This window comes from Bacillus rossius, chromosome 7 (genome assembly GCF_032445375.1).
Source record: "Bacillus rossius redtenbacheri isolate Brsri chromosome 7, Brsri_v3, whole genome shotgun sequence".
In the NCBI taxonomy this organism is placed as follows: Eukaryota; Metazoa; Arthropoda; class Insecta; order Phasmatodea; family Bacillidae; genus Bacillus; species Bacillus rossius.
The window spans coordinates 63,704,120-63,718,255 of NC_086335.1; the positions used below are offsets into that span (position 1 = coordinate 63,704,120).

The following is a 14,136-nucleotide window of genomic DNA, read 5'->3' on the forward strand; positions in this document are numbered from 1 at the left end:
TATGGCAACACAAATAATTACTTTCACTATATGTATACCATTTTCTGTGAAAAGTAGCAGAAATAATAAAAAAAATTCAGTCTCCAAGGTCAGTAAATACTCGGTTTTTGGAAAATAGTTGTTTTGAAGTTATTTTTTATGAGTTTTATAGCCCTAAATAAGAATGAAATTTTTAAGGTAAGAAATGTTTCCAGTTTTTTTTTTTTTTTTAGTTTTTAAATTGTGTACATAAAAATCAAGAACTGTACAAAGAAATAAAGAAATGTTTATTTTATAGTTTATATTGCAGTACAATAGCTGCAGATGAAACCTATATTTTGAAATGAGACCAAGCGAGATAATGTGGAGTCACGAGGTCCTCAGTGCTGTGCCCACTGGATTGCCTTGATGTCCACGCCTTCCTGCACCATCTCCCACAGCGGACTGCAACAAGAACAACAGAGGCGTTGGAACTTTCCACCTGAAGCCAACACTTCCTACACAGAGCTCGTTCAGTTCAAAACGTAAAAACTGCCAACAAGATCGTTCTGCATCCAGGCACAGCTGTCCAATAGGTGTTCTGCAGCCCATACATGAGAAATGAGACAAATTAATAACAAATGTACTACAGTATGTAAAATTCAAGTTTCATAATTTTACAATTATGCCTGTTAACTATCAGAAATCTTTTGTTTGAAGCCAATTAAGGAAACATTTTATTATTATTATTATTAGTAGTAGGAATGGAACAATCTATATTTTAAAAAAAAAGTTAAAGAAAAAAAATGGGGGAAATGAAGTACCTTCAAATATCAAATGCTGACTACTCCCTGGCTGTTTTTGTTATATTTTCCCCTCCCCTCTTCGTCATAGAGCACAGCAGACGCGTCGCTGGTGTCGCAACAGGTCAGATGGAGGACTGTTCACTAATTTTGTGCGACTGCTGAGATATTTTGATTAAACAATTTACAGATACTTGTTGAGTTACATTTATTAAAAACCAACATACACTGTTGGTTATTTAATCACATATTCAACCACATACTAGAATTATTTTTTTTAACCCAAAGTAAAAAATTTGCAAATGGAAAGCAGTACATTTGTTTACACTAAAAATCGGCATATAATATGCTATCCATATGCGGGTAAATAATCTTCATAGTTAAAGGGAAAAACACGTTAATGCTTCTTAGTTTTATTGGGATTCAAACATATATTCTATATTAATAACATTATTTTGTAACAAAAATTTTCTTAGCACCTACTTTGTTTAGGAAATTATTTGTCCCAAGACTTGGTGTGTAAACAATGCAACCTGTGATTTTTATTGCCTGCGTGGTAAATTTCATTTTAGGATGTTTATTCTTACAATGTAGTTAAAACATTATTTTAGATGTACCCGTTATAGCGAGGTGTCACGATTCCGGGTTTGATCCTCGCTATAACCGAATTGGACAAATTTTGGCCCCCAAAAAATAAAAATTAACCGAAAATAGCATAAAAATTGTGTTTAAACCTGTATAATTGGAAAATAACAGGTTATATTAATGAAATCTTAATTTATGTGAGCAGATGTGTGAATTCTCTTTAAAACGATACCCCATAAGTACGGATGCGATCACCGATTGCGTCAAAATAACCAGAATACCCTACCACGCCACGTAAGTATAGCATCTCAGCCCGCGGGCGACGCAGCATTGTCCTGCTATCTATTGCCGACGCGGGCTGTCTGCTGGCGGCCATGTTGGTTCGGGATGTTGCTAACAGGTGGTGCTAGTGTAGCGCGACGATTTAATTCCTTACAAAATAGCAGGAGTGCGGCTGCGGCAACGCACGTACGCCTCAAACGAAATAGTCGCTGGAAAACTATACTTTTTCATTTAAAGAAACCTGTCAACTTTTTTAGAAAATAAATTTGGGATTAAACTCAAACCATCACCACCCCTTTCCCAGACAGATACCCCAACAACTGACCGAAACAAAAGTTACAAGAAAACTGTCCTAGCGATTCGGAAATAAATATGGTAGTGCCTACTAGAGGTGTAAAAGTAACGAAAAAAGTGTACCCGTATGTATTCGTTACTATAACAATTAGTACTCGTTACTATCGATACGTTACTCGTTACTTCTGATACAGCATAATTTGCTATGTTATGTTGCAGCAACGAATCCAGTCGTATTGCGTACGCGAACAGTATGACGTCGCGTAAATAATAATAAATAGAATATAAACACTTAATAGTTTTTGTTAACCAAGAAACAATTAAATCTCATTAGAGCGGCTTTTTAATATTATCTCTTTTAAGATAACAACAAAAAAAAACGTGAAAATATACGCGATTATAAAAACAAAAACATACATATTTCTAATTTGTAAAAAATACTTTCTTACGTTGTTTCTGTTCCAATATCAAACTTTGTCTACACACGGTACAGATAACTAACGGAAGTTTGATAAAATAAAGAAAGGACGGGATTCTATTTTTAAAAGCCACGCACTTAGGTGGCGACTGCACGGCTGAAGAATGTGACAGGCGTCAACGGCAAGATGTCTATTGGCGAGCGAGAGGGGTGGAGATAAAGCAGACAAATAACAAAAGCGCGCTTCAAGCTCTCACGCCGTAAATTCCTCAAAAATACCTCGTTATAGCCGTGTTCTCGCTATTACCGTGCTCGCTATAACGAGATTCTACTGTATTAAGACATATAATTAATAATAAAATATGCTATAAATATGCAGGTAAATAATATTTATAGTTAAAGGGAAAAACACGTTAATGCTCCTTTAATTTAATTGGGATTCAAACATATCTTCCATATTAATAACATTATTTAGTAACAAAAATTTTCTAGCACCTACTTTGTTAGGAAATTACTTGTCCCAAGACTTGGTGTGTAAACAATGCAACCCGCGATTTTTATTACCTGTGTGGTAATTTCATTTTGGGATGTTTATTCTTACATTGTAGTTCAAACATTATTTAATACTGTAAATTGACTATATAACAAGAGCATTATTGTAAAGATGGTAGGCACACTTTTGTGGTTGGAAAACCAATTATTTTGATAAAAATACATTGTCATGGCATAAACGTATCTAATCAGCGAGGAAGCAATCAGGGCGTGACTCTGGTGGTCCAGACCTCATCTCGCGCAGCCTCCGGACGTGCCGCACGCACAGGTCCACCAGGAAGTCCACCTCCTCCTCGGTGGTGAAGCGGCCCAGGCCGAAGCGGATGGACGAGTGAGCGAGGCTCTCGTCCGCCCCGATCGCCCGCAGCACGTACGACGGCTCGAGCGACGCCGAGGTGCACGCGCTGCCGCTCGACAGAGCCACGTCCTTCAGCGCCATCAGCAGGGACTCCCCTGCGAGACACGCGCCGTCGCTCCACCCCACACCTTCACTCTGCTCAGACATACGTCAGTCGTGTCCGGACTTTTATGGTATCCTAGCTTCACGTGTCGTCTACGACGAGGTTCTCGGGAGACGGTGACAGTGACGGCACAAATCAGGAATACTGGGACAGGAGGAACAAGCCCACAACTTTCCTGAAGTGATTTTAAATAAGGACGACCTAAACGGGATACGGCATCATCCCTCATTTTAAAATAACTGTTAATAGTGATGATGACAGAAAAGTCTGTGAATGTTGATGTACATAAATAATCTGATATAAATTTTTTTTTTACATTACGTGGCACACACTCGAAGAAACAGGTTTTGAAGATAACAGTAGTCTATATAAAACTTTGAAATGCCAATGCTGTGCTTATGAGTAAAGTGAAAGATGTGTTTCTGTTCTGTACATATTTGCATTTATAGCAGAATGGCATGGCAGTTTGACTGATAAAAGTTGGCAAGCTCGTCTCCAAAGAGTCGCTTACCTTCAATGTATGCAAACGAGAGGTTGATACAGCCTGGGTACGAATGGTCCGGGTCTCCATTCCGCACGACGTCGGGCAGGTGAGACATTATCTTGTCCAGCAGTCGCTCGGACAACTTTTCCATCCACTTGTGGTCATACTGGAACAGTCATTTGAATGACTACGGTAAAGAAGAAACATGCAATACCTCCTTACTACATCTGTTTACTGCTCTTTCTGAACAGTGAGACCAGGATTTGTTTTACTCATTGTAAAAAATTTCTACTTTGTCTGAATGTGCTAATTAGCATGCACGATAAATTTCTCTGAGCCATCTGTGGACAGCCAAATCAGGTGACTAACATTAGAGGTATGTAAAACTTAAGAAAGTTTAAGTCGAATCAAAGACTTCTTCTTCAGGAAAAATATAAACCTTAGAAGATTCCGAAGATATTTTCTTAGAGCAGAATACCTTAAAAACTGGACTTGATGCTTGTTTCAGCAATAAATAACATCCATGGTACCGGCTAACTGCGGTTTTTATTAGAAAGAGAAAACAACTCTAGCCATTAAAAATGGATTATAAACTAGGGTGTACCTAAAATAAAGTTTTGATTCATAAAAAAGTAAGTAATTACTCAACTGTTACCAAAAGAAAAACTTCTTGTGGGGATCTGAAAATATATACTCTAAGTATGAAATCCTATTAAGTGAGAAACTTTATAATGTAGTTCCATTTAGTTAATTATGTTTTGAAAATCTGATTTATATATAATTTATTAATATTTGTCAATATTTTTAAATATCTGAACTTATTTTTCTTTGAAAACATACTGTAGTCTAGATTATTATTTTACAGAAAATCAGCACTTGGATGGCTTACTAATTCACACATTGTTCCACACAAACACAGAAAGATTTAGATATTTTTTTTGGCAACATGTACCAACTGTTACTTCAATCAGCACTTTTACTGTGTTTTTATTTTACAATAAGAAATTTTTTTATATTTATTCCAACAACTTTGGAGAGATGATAAACATGAAGGCATTATCAAATATGCTGATATGATAGATTTAGTTGGCAAGAACAGAGAAAGATACTATTGGATGGTATTTTTCTTGATGTTTTGTGATACCAAACCTAATCAGTTTGGCAAGACTTGTTTCGCATGAGCCTTAATCAATCAGATTAAACAGATATAAACTCATGAGAAATATTGTAGTCAAGTTTTCCTACACTTCAGGGAAATCAAAATCTCATAATAAAAACTACCATGTACAGAGTAGTAAAACAATAAGAAAGGAAACTAAAAATGTTATAAAATATGTTTATACGTATATGAACTAATTCAACCAGTGGCGTAACCAGGATTTGTGTATGTGGGGTGTTAAGAAGCATGCCCCCCCCCCCCCCCACCCCCCCCACCGTATTAAAGCGGTGTGTCCGGTGTAAAATAGTGCTATTTTAGCAGTTTTCGGTTCTTAAATTTAAATATTGTAATGGTAAAAATTTTATTAATTTTAATATGAAATTTGTTTGAGTGATGAATAAGAAATTAATTAATGATTTGGTGCTAGGGGGGGGGGAGGCGGGGGTTTGAACCCCTGAAACTCCCCCCCTGGCTACGCCCTTGAATTCAACACATAATTAAAATTACTTATTAATAAAAATCACACATTTACAAAAAAAAAAAAATCTGAAACGGACGGGCGAGATGGGGATGTTTCACAGAACAAACACTCACGGCCATCTCCCGGCTGGACAGCTCCGCGGCGGCCCCCAGTCCCACGACCAGCGGGGCCGGCACGGTGCCGCTGCGCATGCCCCTCTCCTGGCCCCCGCCGCTCTGGAGGGGCTCCACCCTCACGCGCGGCCGCCTGCGCACGTACAGCGCGCCGATCCCTGCAGCGCACCCCCTCACACTCACCCTGTTCCCCGCGCCAACACTCCTGCCACACTATATGACTGAGCAACAAGCACGAACACTCCACATCCTACTGGGGCACCACTCCGCCCGGGTTCAAACCAGCGGAACAGGTCAGTTCGGTCTTACAGGGTCACAGTTCACCAAAACAATTGCAAAACAATACATAAAAAAAAAGCTTGAAATATTTGACGAATTCCAAACACTAAAATAAGAATAAAACTTTAGCCAAACAAATTTGTGATTGTTTATAGAATAGAATCCTATTTTTTCTCCCGAAGAGAACATACAAATTCCATCATTGCTACAACATACCTAAATCCTAACCATTTTTCACAAAAAATAATATTAACTTATTTGCTTAAAATTTAAATATTGTGACAGTAGAAAAAAAAAAAGCAATGATTTAAGTCCAAGTATTAATATATTTGAAAAAGTCCCACAGTTACTTTGTAACTGGGTGCAACCGGATATTTACTGATTCCTGGGGCAATTGTTTCGTGTCTCACATGGTCACTTAGGCCCAAAGCAGACGTCTTTTCAAAATACCGATACAAAGAGGCCAATACCACAGCACAGACCACACATGTTAAATTGTCCTTGTGCTACATCAAAATTATTATTCTGCAAGCCGCCGCCCGACACAGCCTTTTGGTACCACGAACGATGAATGACTGACCGAACATGGCCAGTATCTTCTACAAATACTACTGAGAAAAAAATCACCCACATGACCTAACCAAGTAACCAATCAAAAAATTCATCGTCTACAAAATCATAGCTATAAGGCCCATAACACACAACAATTTACAGGATTTTCATAGTAAAGGACTTTCTCAGATTCTAGGTGCACTCAGATTGGCTACAGATATGAACTCATAGGAAACTTTATAGTCCAGTTTTCCTACACTTCAGGGAAATCATATTCACTCTCTTATTTATAATGTAATATCGAAAATGTTATGTCATACAAAATACCATATACAAGGTACTAGAAAAACAAAAAGAAAAGAAAAAGAAAAATGTTATAAAATATGTTTATACATATCTGAACTTATTCAACACCTAATTAAAATTACTTATTGATTAAAATCACATCTTTACAAAAATAAGCAAAATCCCAGATTATCTAAATAAAAAAATTACGTGGATAAAAATAAATGTAGCATAATATTGTTAAAATAAAATTGTAACCTTGAAAATGCCCTTTGAATCTCAATCTTGGTGTCAGGGGTCAAAAATAAAATATTAAAATATGTATATGAGAAATGAAAATGGTAATTAGATGTTAAAACATTCACCTCCTTAATTGTTTGTTTCACTAACTAATATTTCAAAATCAATAAATATTCTAATTTTATTTCATACAATTACAAATATGAAAGTACAATATCTTGGCAAATAATAATAGACTATGTAGACCTAGTTTACTAGTTGTATGCGTCTGTAAGTATTTGAAAAATATTTGATATTAGTTTTGACATTTCAAATGAAATAAATTTTTAAAATTATTCATTTCAGCAAATGGGACTCATTCACAAAAAATTTAAATGAAAATAGTGTACCATTAATGAAGCCAATAAGGTTTATTGTGAAATTTGGATTTGCCCTCTGCATAAAGCACAGGCATACTATTTATATGCAGCAACAAATTAGCCATGGCTTTATTACTATTTTCTAAATATAATCAGATGGAACAAAAAAAAATTCAAACTTAATTTACATTTTAATATTATGGTTCCATGTAAGTTTCACTCTTTTTAATTTTACTGTAGTTTACATTAATAGTATTTCTAGAGACTACTGTGAAATCTGAAAGAAAAAGGTTTCACTATATGATAGAATTTGATTTTAAAAATATAAAATTTTGTGAATAATTTGGTATTTGATTCAAAATTTGATTAAAATTAAAAATCAGGATTCACAGAAGTTGGCAACCTTCGCACTCATGCCCAGGTCTACAATTACATAAACAAATGCATACGTATATGTAACCATACTTTTAAAACTTTTCTTCGGTATCATCCTATTATGAACTAAACGACTATACAAATCTTACAAAGTTAAAATGTAATGCTTAGATGTTTTGAAACATGTTCCTTTAGAATAAAAGAGTTTGCACTTCTCCAACAACTACCTTTTGGGCCATATATCTTGTGGCCACTGATGGACATCAGATCAATTTTGAGGTCATCAATGTTAATGGGTATCTTGCCATACGCCTGCGCGGCATCTGTGTGGAAAAATACTTTATGTGCCCTGCACACCGCACCTGGAACAACGTAAGTGTTTATACAGATGGAGATAGCTAATGATTGTCGTACAGACATAACACTTGTGCTAGAACATTCTGCATTTATAAATTGCTCCACACATGTTTAAAACACTCTCATATCGTTAAGTTTTTCCACACGTACGTTATTAAATAAAGAAATGTGAATGACTGAAGCACTGGAAGTATATAACAACCTACAATGTTTTCACATTCACACAATGTTCTGCTAATTTTGTCATTTTCATAGCAAAACAGTGACACACTTACCAACATATCAAAGTTTGTCTTGCGTTATGCAAGAACAGGGGTTCGGTTTGCTAGAAGAACTAAGTGAGGGATACAAAAAAAAAGGCATAACTAAAAAGGAGAGTAAGGATACAAGATTCAAAATAAAAATATAAAACCTGAGATCTACTGAGTTTCAGAAAAAAAATTTTTTTTAAAGTTTTTTTTCAAATGGCCAAACAACAAACCAAACTGTAAGGATAACATTACAATGATATTTTAAACACACTCCCCTCCCAATCATAAAAATTCTATAATTTTCACTATGAATATATAAGTAATGTGAAACCAAACAGCAGGAAAATTGTTTCCTTCCTTCACGAAACAAAATTCTTTGCATGCTCCTGGTTACATCTGTATATTATATTATGATGATCAAGTATATTTTAGTTACCAGGGGCCGGTGCAAAGTAAATTGGCACCCTAGATGAAAAACCTTAATCCATACCCCCCCCCCCCCCCCCCCCCGGTCACCAAAAAAAATTTTCCTTGCCTCAAAATACATCATCACGTAAGCTTAAGATTTTGTCAACAATCAAATGTAAGCAGGCTTGTGTTTTTTTTTTACTTATTACAAATCTTAAACAGGTCACCGTCGACTTTAAATAATTACTTATATTAATATAAACATTCCAAACTGTTACACAACTCCATTTTCATCTAGTTTCAATAATCGTTAAACATATTATATCAGCTGCTATGTGTCGTGCTGCGCCGCCCCCAGCTACTTGGTGCCCTAGGCGGTTGCCTAGTTCGCCTATATGGACGCGCCGGCCCTGTTACTCACTTAAAAATATAAAAGTGCGACATTTTCTAGTAGGTAGCACGAAAGTGCGGGTGCAACACAGCTGGGATCGCTAGGGTGGGAGGCAAGCAGCCCACACATGGCGGGACCGACACCCACCTATCTCCCGGACGGGCTGCTTGACGCCAATCTCGTTGTTGACGGCCATGACGGAGACGAGGGCCGTGTCCGGGCGGATGGCCGCCTCCAGCTCCTCCACGCTGACGCGGCCCGTGGGCCCCACGGGCAGGTAGGTCACGCTGAAGCCCTCCCCCTCCAGCGCACGGCACGAGTCCAGCACGCACTTGTGTTCCTGCGCACACGCACGTCCCTCAGCCAGGCAGAGGAGAGGCTGAGTCATGGCACGGCACCAGGACAGTGAAAGGTCCTCAAGGGGTCCGCCTAGTCAGGGGCGTATCTGTGTCGGCGAGGCGGGATGATAAGTGCGATGCTTGCTGGTGCTTCTAGCACAGTAGTCCCCGAGGCTATGGACTGGTGCGGGTCTTCTTTCAAATTATTACGTTGAATAATGTATCTTAATTAAGAGTTGTTGTTATTATTATTATTATTATTATTATTATTATTATTATTATTATTATTGTAATGTTAATTAATAATTTTTTTTTTTAAATTTAAACAAAATTTTGTTTTTAGTTATTCTGATTTTGGTGTTTTTGCACATTTGAAAGGACTAAAATACAATAAATAATAATATACTGTTACTCCTATACAAGCTCTGTGAATAGTACTAAAAAAAATTATTTGTAATACACTATTGATAATAATATTTATTATTTTCACAATTAAATAGAAATACACATTAGTTAACCCCCTCCCCCCCCCCCTCATAACATTAATATAAGATAAATGCATACATTTATGCAATAAAGAACAACCACAAAAATCTGCTCTTGTTTAACAGCCCTTTCATAAACCTTGCAAATAAAATTTCGCGCTTACATCACTGCCGCATTATTCTGCATCATTATCTTCATATTGATACCTCTTAAAAGTATTGACAGTGTAAATAATTTTCTTTTTAAAATAAGATCTCAAATTTAGGAAATGACAGTTGGTTTCTTATTACATGGCAGAGGTCCTGATTGCTAAAGGCACGTAAAGTTCTAGTGGTAGAGTTATTCTGGAGTTGTTTGTCAATGGCTCGTTGCCTTCCATAGTAATGACGTGAACAGTTGAATACAGAGTACACTTACTAAAAATTAAAATAGCAATAGTTTGGATAGTAAAAACCTCATTACTATAAAATCACAGACCTTTCAGATTTTTATCAATAACAGGGCCCAGTTGTCTTTTGGATTTCTTTAAATTTTTCCCGCCTTTGCGAGGGAAATTATTAAAAGATATGAGGGCACGTATTATTTCTCGTGTTGTTGTTGAAGTTGTTTCACCAACACAAACAGTGTGTTTGCTCTGATCCCCAAAGCCCGTGGAACTAAAAGGCACACCAACATGGCATGTGACATACAGCAACAACAGTTCGAAGTACCACTCACAGTCTGCGCGGTAATGACGTGCTTCTTGCGGCTGGCGTAGAAGCGCGCTACACCCTTAACTGCGATGTTGTTTGACTCCGTTGCTCCGGAAGTAAAGATTATTTCCTTCGGATCCGCTCCAATCACATCAGCCACTTGCTGCAAACAAAGCATGAAGATTGTACTTGGTGAACGGCCGGCCAGCCCCAGAGATTCTCAGTGTCTAATGTTCAATTCACATGAACTCCTAGGGCAAGTGTGCGGTGAATTTTGTATGTATTCATGTTGAGTTAAGGTTTGTTGATATTGATTTCACAATTTTAATTGCAAGTTACGTGCTACATGGTACACGAGAGAGAAACGTGGGCACTTGCCTTGCGGGCATGCTCCACTGCCTCCTCCGTCTCCCAGCCGTAGGCGTGGGTGCGTGAGTGCGGGTTGCCGTAGTAGCCGGTCATGTAGGGCATCATGGAGTCCAACACCCGCGGGTCCTGCGAGCAACCAGGGTACCCACACAGGTACACAACACAACTAGATGACAGGAATAAAAAAGAGAACACACAACACAAAAATATGTTTGATAGTATCCTGTCAAAATTATTATTCTATTTAATTATTTTAATTAAAAAAAAAATAAAAATTTTTTTTTTGTTAGAATTTGAATACATACTTATAACAACAATTTTACGCATTAGCCTACTTTTGCAACTGACATACCACACCCACCCACCCGCCCGCCCATTGAATCAAAGCTTAGAGGAGAATTAGTCTGTAATCTTGTTTTCGAAAGATTGAACTTAACACATCTTTGATGGTGCTTGCATTTTTAAAAGGACATTACGCAATACGTGTTTAATATCACCCTCCAGTTATTGGTTGGTTATGGTTATTACATAACTATCTGCCACAAGTCAACGTTAACACGGGCATGGCTTTACTTACCGACTTGTATCTACGCACTCAACATTTAAAATCGTGAAATTAATAGAAATATGCCATTTTATGCCAATTATTATTCTGCTTTAGCCTACATAAAACATGGAGGTAGTAACTAAGTTAAATAGCACTAGTTCCAACATTACAATTTTAAAAACAATTTATAGACAATGAACTACTTGTTCACAGCTTAAGGATGCCGTCTGCCTAGGCACACATGCGGTACACAAACCTTCAGGGAAAACAATGCAATTTCAAAACTACTTAAGATATCCAAGTGGGGCCTGTGTATGAAAAGCATTTACGAATTTTCTGAGGGCCGAAAAGTACTTTTGAATTCAGATTACGTTTTTAAACTGAGTTTTTAGAAGAGTAAAAATGGCTAAGAGGTGTGTTTTTGGAGTAATTTTTAGATGTAAAACAACTGGTACATATTCTTGAAAGAACTTTAGGGACTTGCATTACACCTTTATCTTCATTTCTCCACTATATAATGTTATGGTCACCGCTTAAATTTCACAGTTTTCCTGTGATTAAGAGAAGACTGTGCGTCATTTCAGAGCCTTGCGCTTAGAGGCTACACAGTACTAGAAATACAAGCAAGCATCTCGCTTATCATCCCGCCTCATTAACACACATACACCACGACCAGATGGCACCCTTAATGTAGAATTTAATCCATTAACAACTATTACTATACTAAATATAACTTTATATAATGAAGTTATCTTTGAGGTTACGAGAGAGTACTACATATAATGATTGGCTAATTATTTTATTTGCATATGAATATTTGTATTTTTCCCACATGTTAGACTACATGCTATGCATTGTCACTGGTTACATACCAATAAATAGAACTTATGAAACTATTGAAGTGATTGAAATATTTATGGTTATTTCAATTTATGAACCAGACTGTTACCTACACATTGCCAACTGACAGCATTAATAGTGTTGAACTCATGAAGTTGCTAAACACAAATTTTACACACTGGAACCCATGTGATTCAAGCAATTTCACTGTTTATGTGATTGATTCTATGATTCTAGTAGTCTTTAGAATTTTGTAAGTTAACACTGTGTAAGACATGTTTCATTTGCCACAAAGAGCAGAACAGTACTTAAACATACACACACACTTCAGTACTCATACCATGGGAGTGGTCGCCTGAGCATCAAGGTACAGTGGACGACCATGGTCTCTGTCGAAACCTTTGGCATCTTTTTTGACTGATTCTCGAATTTTATTGCCTGAAACAAAATTAAAATTTAAAAATACTTTTTGCTGGAAGGGTTAAGGTAGGTCTAAAGGTTCCTGTCTCACTGTCAAATATTTGTCTCCAACTACATAATTTGTCAGCAATAGAGTATTGGATATAAAATGGCTTCCAATTTCTCCATAAATTAAAGTTAGACAGATAACCTAAAAAATGTTCTAAATTAGGTCATATAATCAAAACTTATTTTTGGTTGAGTGATCTCAAACTTTATATTTTAATATAATTTTGAAATTAAATAATACATCACAGTGCTAGATGGAATTTTTGAGCTTGGTTTGCTACTTATGCATTCTTTTTTTTAACATGTATAAATTTAACTCACTATAATATATCAATCATTTTGTTACATTATAGAAATATAATTTCTGTTCTTTGCTTCCACATGCTACTAGTACTTTCCCTTCTCCTTGGATCCTCTACCCGGTAAGGCGGCACTCTGATTGGCTTTTGACTTAGGCTTGAGCCGGACAATATTTAAGGGTACTATACTTCCCTTTTTTCATCTTGTTTTTAATTTAGCTATACTAACCGAAACAACAATCCATAATGTTTTGTTTTGGTAATTGTAAGATAGTTAACCCAACCTAACCTAATTCACCATTTGATTAAAGTTCTCCAAAATTTAAAAACACAGAAAATGGCAGTGACCACATCAATGCACAGGTATTGTAATGTAAGCTGTGAAATAATCAACCCTTTTTCATGGTAAATACAGGAATGTATTTAGTGTTCAAAAAAAGATTTTCAGAATTTTATTATTATTTTCTGTAAAGGCTGCAATGTAAGAATTTTACCCTCTTCCGATCTTTACTTTCCCACCTACATGCACTGTTTCCTATTTCTATAAAAGCCTCTGTTTGGAATTTAATGTACATACTAAGACATGCTACCACAAGGTGGCGGTGGAGCAGAAAATAAAATGAGGGGGGGGGGGGGGGCATTAGAAGTGTACATAATTTCATTAAATAAATGCATACCTTCGTTCGAAATCAGTCTCTGGTTATTTTTCGAAATACGCGAAGACATAACATCATAAAATAGTTTCCTGGCATTACATGTCAAGTAGCGCGAACACCACCACGAATATGTGAGAGCCATTCTTTAGAAAAAAGTTATTTATTGTCCACTTTTTCTATAGAAAATAGTATAGAACATTTTTACACTACATCAGAGTTGCTTTTTGAAATGTATTTCAATTTCAATCACATCTATCACGATTGCACAATGTTTATCAGTTATAAACGTATCTCTGATGTTTATACTCTTTTTTTGCAGTGTTGCAAACTAAATATTTCTGGTTCCAAGTTGTG

The 14,136-nt window shown here is 36.5% G+C and overlaps 1 protein-coding gene across 1 annotated transcript; it reads right to left on the minus strand.

Moving 5' to 3' along the window:
* Window positions 1-249: 249 nt before the first annotated feature.
* Window positions 250-14,102, minus strand: LOC134534209 (cysteine desulfurase-like). Its single transcript, XM_063372463.1, has 10 exons — window positions 13,804-14,102; window positions 12,700-12,797; window positions 10,982-11,098; window positions 10,629-10,766; window positions 9,235-9,427; window positions 7,908-8,042; window positions 5,591-5,748; window positions 3,865-4,003; window positions 3,123-3,345; window positions 250-423 (listed from the first exon to the last, which is right to left on the minus strand). The coding sequence occupies exons 1-10, from the start codon at window positions 13,922-13,924 to the stop codon at window positions 360-362; spliced, it is 1,386 nt and encodes a 461-aa protein (XP_063228533.1). The 5' UTR covers window positions 13,925-14,102; the 3' UTR covers window positions 250-359.
* Window positions 14,103-14,136: the final 34 nt, after the last annotated feature.